The 8,971-nt window shown below is 45.6% G+C and overlaps 1 protein-coding gene across 1 annotated transcript in view; it reads left to right on the top strand.

Annotated features, from left to right (window-relative positions):
- CHRNB3 (cholinergic receptor nicotinic beta 3 subunit) overlaps positions 1-2,964 on the top strand; it is a 35,915-nt gene extending 32,951 nt beyond the window's left edge. The window contains exon 6 of the mRNA XM_017849116.1: positions 2,386-2,964. Within this exon, the coding sequence (XP_017704605.1) occupies positions 2,386-2,520 (135 nt within the window). The 3' untranslated portion in view covers positions 2,521-2,964. The remainder of the gene's footprint in view (positions 1-2,385) is intronic.
- Positions 2,965-8,971: the final 6,007 nt, after the last annotated feature.

Below are 8,971 nucleotides of genomic sequence, written 5' to 3' on the forward strand. Positions count from 1 at the left end.
TTTTTTTTTTTGAGTCGGAGTCTCCCTCTGTCATCCAGGCTGGAGTGCAGTGGTGTGATTTCTGCTCACTGCAAACTCCGCCTCCTGGGTTCACGCCATTCCCCTGCCTCAGCCTCCCCGAGTAGCTGGGACTACAGGCGCCTGCCACCATGCCCGGCTAATTTTTTGTATTTTTAGTAGAGACGGGGTTTCACTGTGTTAGCCAGGACGGTCTTGATCTCCTGAATTCGTGATCAGCCCGCCTCAGCCTCCCAAAGTGCTGGGATTACAGGTGTGAGCCACCGTGCCTGGCCTCAATTACACATTTTAAGTTGGTTATCCTGGTCTCTGGTAATTTATCTCTCATTTTTCATGGGATGCTAGATATGTTCAACCACAGTATTTAGAAATAAAAGACCAGAAAGAATCAGATTTTTTGATTAATAAAAAATTTAGTGTTACAACAGATATTTTGGTGAGGAAAGAGGATGTGGTCATTTAGTTTACAGATTTTTTTAAGTGTACAGAAAAAAAAAAATGATCTGTTGCCTACAGCAAGTAACATATTTTCAATTTATATATAATAACTTCACTTTATAGGGTTCAAGTATTTTACTCTAAAATTGGTGAAAATTAGTGCCAAGAGCCTCATCCCCTAAACAAACTGATGAAAGAATTATTTTATTTTATTTTATTTTTGAGATGGAGTCTCGCTCTGTCGCCCAGGCTGGAGTGCAGTGGCGCCATCTCAGCTCACTGCAAGCTCCGCCTCCCAGGTTCACACCATTCTCTTGCCTCAGCCTCCTGAGTAGCTGGGACTATAGGCACCCACCACCACACTCGGCTAATTTTTTGTGTTTTTTAGTACAGATGGGGTTTCACTGTGTTAGCCAGGATGGTCTCGATCTCCTGACCTTGTGATCTGCCCACCTCGGCCTCCCAAAGTGCTGGGACTACAGGCGTGAGCCACTGCACCTGGCTAAGAATTTTTTTAGAATTATCCTTATACATTTTCTCTTGCGTTCTCAGACACTGCCTCATATACCCTCTCTCTTAACAATCTGTCATGTTTTTCATCCACTTAAATAAAGCACTAGAAAAGTGACTGCTGTTAGACAAGAAACATTCAGCTGTCAAGCTGGGCGGATTTTTTTTGTTTGTTTCTTAACATCTTTTAAAAACACTAATACAGGCTGGGTGTGGTGGCTCACGCCTGTAATCCCAGCACTTTGGGAGGCCGAGGTATGTGGATCACCTGAGGTCAGGAGCTCGAGACCAGCCTGGCCAACATGGTGAAACCCCTCTCTACTAAAATACAAAATTAGCTGAGCATGGTGACAAGTGCCTCTAATCCCAGCTACTAGGGAGGCTGAGGCAGGAGAATCACTTAAACCCAGGAGGCGGAGATTGCAGTGAGCCAAGATTGCACCACTGAAGCCTGGGTGACAGAGCGAGACTACGTCTCAAAAAAACAAAACAAAAACCTAATACAAAGATTTCTTCCCCCCGCCCCAAGATGGAGGACATTTATTTACTCTAGAGGGATGAGGACTCCCCTTCCTTTCAGACTTCCTCAGCCAGTCGTGCCTTGACTTTATGTTATGGACCTGTTGCCCACTCTCTGCATCTCCCCTCCCCTTCCTAGTAAAGGGGACTCAGTCTCCCGTCTCCTTTGTGAATGTCTGTCTTGTCCTGGTCGATTCTTCTGCTCGGCAGCACCCTTCCTTCTGGAGCTGCAGCACAGGTGGAGTGGAAGAAAAGAAAGCCTGTGACATTTGGCCACAAAAACTCTTAAATTATAAATTTGTGATTCTTTTCATACGAGTATCAGGAAGCACCCTAGAAAGATATACTGGCATACTAAGATACACTCTGCCTCCTGGGTTCAAGCGATTCTCCTGCCTCAGCCTCCCGAGTAGCTGGGATTACAGGCGCCTGCCACCATGCCCAGCTAATTTTTGTATTTTTAGTAAAGAGGGGGTTTCACCATGTTGGCCAGGCTGGTCTCAAACTCCCAACCTCAGGTGATCCCCCCACCTCAGCCTCCCCAAAGTGCTGGAGTTACAGGCGTGAGCCACCGCACCTGGCCTATACTGGCTTTTTATTCATGTAAAAATCAGACTTTTCCCATTCTGATCAGGAATGTTGACATATGCACACGGAATTCTATTGTTTCTATTTTCCTTTTCCAGTGCTAATGACAGTGTTCCAAGATACTTCCTTTGGGCATGATTAGCGAAGTCCCTGAAAGAACGTGAGCCTGTAGTGTGGTTGGGACATTAGATGCATTTTGAAAACTTAAGTAAATGCTATAAATCTGAATGTTACTCTTTTTAAATCCCTTGAGATGAATACAGAACAGTTGCTCAGTGTCTTGAGTGAAAGGCATCTTTTTCTCTTTTGCAGGTAGTACAAGACTGGAAATTTGTAGCTCAAGTTCTTGACCGAATCTTCCTGTGGCTCTTTTTGATAGTGTCAGTTACAGGCTCGGTTCTGATTTTTACCCCTGCTTTGAAGATGTGGCTACATAGTTACCATTAGGAATTTAAAAGACGTAAAGACTAGATTACATCTTAGACCTGACATCTGGCTATTGTACAGACAGAGTCCAAATGCACGTGCTTGTTCTATGAACCCTGATTGTGTTGTCTTCGTGGAAATGGAACATCTCCTCACAGGAGAAACTCTGGTAAATGTGCTCATTTGTGGTTGCCATGAGAGTGAGCTGCTTTTAAAGAAAGTGACACCTTCTCAGGCCCCTGCCTTGGTTTCCCTGAACATTCAGGGAGGGATAATAGGTCCAGGCTTGAGCTCACAGCCAGAGTGCACAAAAAGCTGTTGCTACTTGGTGGAGGAACACCTCCTAGAACCAGCAGGCCTCGGTGGGGAGTGGGGGAATCCACCTGGAGTTTAAGGAAGTCTCCACATTGAGCTATCTGTGTGGACAGAGCCTGGATCTCCCACCCAGCACTGACCTCCTTGGTGGTTTTGTCTGAGTTGCAAACTGGGGCTGTGTTGTGCTTCTGTAGCAATGGGCCAGGCAAATCTCAAGAAGGGTTTGGGGATTACACTGTCAGGGCACCTGGCACTACACACTTAACAATAATACAGATTCCAAGATGCCTGGCCTACCGAGGCAGATGTTATTCATGGTTTATTCCCAGCACGATAAGGCTTTAGATAGTGAAACTGGAGCCCACTGTGAGCTGTGACTTGCTTTAAGGTCATGCATACCAAAATAACTCACAAAAGAAGCAGCCCTTTGCTACCAGAAGTGGATTCATTAATATCCATTATCTTTTTCTAGTAAACTAGGGTACAGAGCATTCTCTGATAATGGTTTTTGATGTCACCTCGTCTACTCGGATCCATGCCAACACTATCCCCTAGGCTCCACCTTCTGTTTCCCTGTCTCCTGGCACCTGGGTTGGCTTCACCCCCACCCACCATCATTCCTCCTCTAAGACTCCAAGGGGAGTCTGCTCAGGTTCTTTTTGCCCTCCAAAATTGCTGCCACTGCCAAATTCTTCCTGAGTTTTAGCTTAAAGCAATTTTTCTCTCTGTTCAGTTATAAATCCAAATCCCTTTCTGGAGTACTTTTAGGCATGGCTCTTGCAAGCAGTTTGCAATCTAGGCTGGGTGGAGTGGCTCACACCTGTAATCCTAGCATTTTGGGAGGTCAAACCAGGAGGATTGCTTGAGGCCAGGAGTTTGAGACCAGCCTTCTCTCTACAGCAAGACCCTGTCTCTACAAAAAAATTAAAAAATTAAAATTTTAACAATTTTAAATGGTGATGTGTGCCTATAATCTCAGTTACTCAGGAGGCTGAAATGGCAGGATCACTTGAATCCAGTAGTTGGAGGCTGCAGTGAGCCGTGATTGCTCCACTGCACTCCAGCCTGGGCAACAGAGCAAGACGCAGTCTCTTAAAGAAAATCTAAACGGCCGGGCGCGGTGGCTCACGCCTGTAATCCCAGCACTTTGGGAGGCTGAGGCAGGTGGATCACAAGGTCAGGAGATCAAGACCATCCTGGCTAACATGGTGAAACCCCATCTCTGCTAAAAATATAAAAAATTAGCCAGGTGTGGTGGCCCATGCCTGTAGTCCCAGTCACTTGACAGGCTGAGGCAGGAGAATCACTTGAACCTGGGAGGCAGAGCTGGCAATGAGCCGAGATCATGCCACTGCACTCCAGCCTGGGCAACAGAGCAAGACTCCATTAAAAAAAAGAAAAAAAATCTAAGCATGAAACACCTTCACATATTGTTACTACTGATGTATTTTGTCTTATTAATGCCATTTAGTTTGTGTTTTCTGTATAACATTTTCTTGCTCCTTCACCTTTTTCCCTCTTTTTCAGCCTTGGCCGGGTTTGTAGTTTGTCCATTCCTTCTTTGCATTTAATGGCTTGAAAGTTACATGTCCACTTCTGTTAATTTATTAATAAACATTCAACTTTTAAAATCAAGGTTGAGAATTAGTGTTTGTGGCTGCCACTTTCTACACAAAATAATTTCTTTAGGACCCTCATTTCCCCTCACCTTCATTTCACTTTTATCCCCTTCCACATTTTCTTTAAATCATAAATTTTAGTTCGGTATGATTAATTTTTATATTATGTGTTCCTTTCCCTAAGAACCATGTATTGACCACACGTTTTGTCCACAACCACATGGCAAACAATTTCATTTCTTTGTTCATCACTGTGTTTCATCTTAAGCTTTCCTCTTTTTCTGCTTCATTTCTTCCATTATTCAGAAGAACAAGTCTTCATGTAATTTTTTCAGGAAGTATTTGAGTGTGGTAACCTTCCTGAACCCTTGCTTTTCTGAAATTGTAATTGATTTTGCCTTCACTGTCAGGCCTCTGAGCCCAAGCTAAGCCATCATATCCCCTGTGACCGGCACATATACATCCAGATGGCCTGAAGCAACTGAAGATCCACGGAAGTGAAAATAGCCTTAACTGATGACATTCCACCATTGTGATTTGTTTCTGCCCCACCCTAACTGGTCAATGTACTTTGTAATCTCCCCCACCCTTAAGAAGGTTCTTTGTAATTCTCCTCACCCTTGAGACTGTACTTCATGAGATCCACCCCCTGCCCTCAAAACATTGCTTCTAACTCCACCGCCTATCCCAAAACCTAAAGAACTAATTATAATCCCACCACTCTTTGCTGACTCCTTTTTCGGACTCAACCCGCCTGCACCCAAGTGAAAGAAACAGCTTTGTTGCTCACATAAAGCCTGTTGGTGGACTCTCTTCACACGGATGTGCGTGACATTTGGTGCCAAAGACCCGGGACAGGAGGACTCCTTTGGGAGACCAGTCCCCGTCCTCGCCCTCAGTCCATGAGGAGATCCACCTACAACCTCAGGTCCTCAGACCAACCAGCCCAAGGAACATCTCACCAATTTCAAATCAGGTAAGTAGTCTTTTCACTCTCTTCTCCAGCCTCTCTTGCTACCCTTCAATCTCCATGTCCTTCCAACTCCAGTTCTTTTTCCTCTCTAGTAGAGACAAAGGAGATATGTTTCATCCATGGACCCAAAACTCCAGCGCCAGTCACGGACTCGGGAAGACAGTCTTCCCTTGTGTTTAATCACTGGGGGGATGCCTGCCTGATTTTTCACCCACATTTCACTGGTGTCTGATCACCGCGGGGATGCCTACCTTGGTCATTCACCCACATTCCGTTGGTGGCAAGTCAATTGCGGGACACCTGCATTGGCTGCTTACCCACCCCCTTCTCTGCGTCTCTACCTTTCTCTTTAAACTTACCTCCTTCACTATGGGCAAACTTCCACCCTCCATTCCTCCTTCTTCTCCCTTAGCCAGTGTTCTTAAAACCTCTTCAACTTTCTCCTGACCTAAAATGTAAGTGTCTTATTTTCTTCTGCAACACCGCTTGGCCCCAATGCAAACTCGACAATGGTACTAAATAGCCAGAAAATGACACTTTTGATTTCTCCTTTTACAAGACCTGGATGATTTTTGTCGAAAAATGGGCAAATGGGTCTGAGGTGCCTGACGTCCAGGCATTCTTTTACACATTTGTCCCTCCCTAGTCTCTGTTCCCAATGCGACTCATCCCAAATCTTTCTTCTTTCTTTCCTGTCTGTTCCTTCAGTCTCCACCCCAAGCTCTGAGTCCTTTGAATCCTCATTTTCTAGGGACTCATCCTTTTCTATGGACTCATCTGACCTCTCGCCTCCTCCCCAGGCTGCTCCTCACCAGGCCGAGCCAGGTCCCAATTCTTCCTCAGCCTCCGCTCCCCTACCCTACAATCCTTCTATTACCTCCCCTTCTTGCACCCAGTCTGGCTTACAGTTTCGTTCAGTGACTAGCCCTCCCCCACCTGCCCAACAATTTCCTCTTAAAGAGGTCGCTGGAACTGAAGGCAAAGCCAAGGTTAATGCTCTTTTTTCTTTATCCAACCTCTCCCAAATCAGTTAGCGTTTAGGCTCTTTTTCATCAAATATAAAAACCCTACCCAGTTCATGGCCCATTTGGCAACAACCCTTAGACGTTTACCACCCTAGACCCAGAAAGGCCAGAAGGCCGTCTTATTCTCAATATGCATTTTATTACCCGATCTGCTGCCGACATTAAATAAAGCTCCAAAAATTAGATTCCAGCCTTCAAACCCCTCAACAGGACCTAATTAGCCTCGCCTTCAAGGTATATAATAATAGATTAGAGGCAGCCAAGTAGCAACGTATTTCTGAGTTGCAACTACTTGCATCCACTGTGAGAGAAACCCCAGCCACATCTCCAGCACACAAGAACTTCAAAACGTTGAACCACAGTGGCCAGGCATTCCTCCAGGACTGTCTCCCCTAGGATCTTGCTTCAAGTGCTGGAAATCTGGCCACTGGGTCAAGGAATGCCCACAGCCTGGGATTCCTCCTAAGCCATGTCCCATCTGTGTGGGACCCCACAGGAAATCGGACTGTCCAACTCACCCGGCAGCCATTCCTAGAGCCCCTGGAACTCTGGCCCAAGGCTCTCTGACTGACTCCCTCCCAGATCTTCTCAGCTTAGTGGCTAAAGACTGACGCTGCCCGATCGACTCTGAAGCCTCCTGGACCATCATGGACACTTTGGTAACTTTTACAGTGGAGGGTAAGTCCATCCCCTTCTTAATCAATGTGGAGGCTACCCGCTCCGCATTACTTTCCTTTCAAGGGCCTGTTTCCTTTGCCTCCACAACTGTTGTGGGTATTGATGGCCAGGCTGCTAAACCTCTTAAAACTCCCCAACTCTGGTGCCAACTTGGACAACATTCTTTAATGCACTCCTTTTTAGTTATCTTCACTGCCCAGTTCCCTTATTAGGTTGAGACATTTTAACTAAATTATCTGCTTCCCTGACTATTCCTGGGCTACAGTCACACCTCATTGCTGCCTTTTCCCCCAGTTCAAAGCCTCCTTCACATCCTCTCTTTGTATCTCCCCACCTTAATCCACAAGCATAGGACACCTCTACCTCCCTCCTTAGCGACGGATGATGCATCCCTTACCATCCCATTAAAACCTAATCACCCTTACCCCACTCAACGCCAATATCCCATCCCACAGCACTCTTTAAAAGGATTAAAGCCTGTTATCACTTGCCTGTTACAACATGGCTTTTTAAAGTCTATAAACTCTCCCTACAATTCCCCCATTTTACCTGTCCAAAAACTGGACAAGCCTTACAGGTTAGTTCAGGATCTGCACTTTATCAACCAAATCATCTTGCCTATCCACCCCATGATGCCAAACCCATATACTCTCCTATCCTCAGTACCTCCCTCCACAACCCAGTATTCTGTTCTGGATCTCAAACATGCTTTCTTTACTATTTCTTTGCACCCTTCATCCCAGCCTCTTTTCGCTGTCACTTGTACTGACCCTGACACCCATCAGGCTCAGCAAATTACCTGGGCTGTACTGCCACAAGTCTTTGTGGACAGCCCCCATTACTTCAGTCAAGCCCAAATTTCTTCCTTATCTGTCACCTATCTCGGCATAATTCTTCATGAAAACACACATGCTCTCCCTGCTGATCGTGTCCAGCTAATCTCCCAAACCCCAACTGCTTCTACAAAACAACAATTCCTTTCCTTCCTAGGCATGGTTAGGTACTTCCACCTTTGGATACCTAGTTTTACCATCCTGACTAAACCATTATGTAAACTCACAAAAGCAAACCTAGCTGACTCCACAGATCCTAAATTCTTTCCCCACTCCTCTTTCCGTTACTTGAACACAGCTTTAGAGACTGCTCCCACACTAGCTCTCCTTGACTCATCCCAATCCTTTTCATTACACACAGCCAAAGTGCAGGGCTGTGTAGTACCCTGATGAAGTTCTATTCTTTACTTTTATATTCTTTACTTTTATACTCACTCTTATTCTCATTCCCATTCTTATGCCACTCTCTACCTCTCCCTAGTTACCTCCAGCATACTATCAATCTCACCCACTCTCTCCTCACTGCCTCCAATCCTTCCCTAGCACAGAATTGTTGGCTATGTGTTTCCTTTTCTTCCTGCTCTTAGACAGCCATGCCCGCTCTACAGGCAGACTGGGCTACCTCTTCTGTCTCCCTGCACCCCAGAACCTCCTTTAATAGCCCTCATCTTTACCCACCTGAGGAACTTCTTTACTTTCTAGACAAATTTGGTGAGAACTCCCCAGACATTTCACACCAACAAGCTGCCACACTTCTCCACATCTACTTACGGCACCTTTCTCCTTAGGTCAATTCCACCACCACCCTCATATTTGGACCCCTAACCACACAAACAACTATCCCTGTAGCCACTCCTTTATGCATCTCCCAACAACAGCCTACTGGAATCCCTTTAGGCAACCTTCCACTGTCCAAATGTTCCTTTACTCTTTATCTCCAGAACCCAGCCACACACATTACCAAACAGATGGGAGCATTCCAATTTCGCATTACTGTGTATTATTTTTTTTTTTTTGAGACGGAGTCTC

This window comes from Rhinopithecus bieti, unplaced genomic scaffold, assembly GCF_001698545.2.
Source record: "Rhinopithecus bieti isolate Rb0 unplaced genomic scaffold, ASM169854v2 scaffold_33021, whole genome shotgun sequence".
Taxonomy (NCBI): Eukaryota; Metazoa; Chordata; class Mammalia; order Primates; family Cercopithecidae; genus Rhinopithecus; species Rhinopithecus bieti.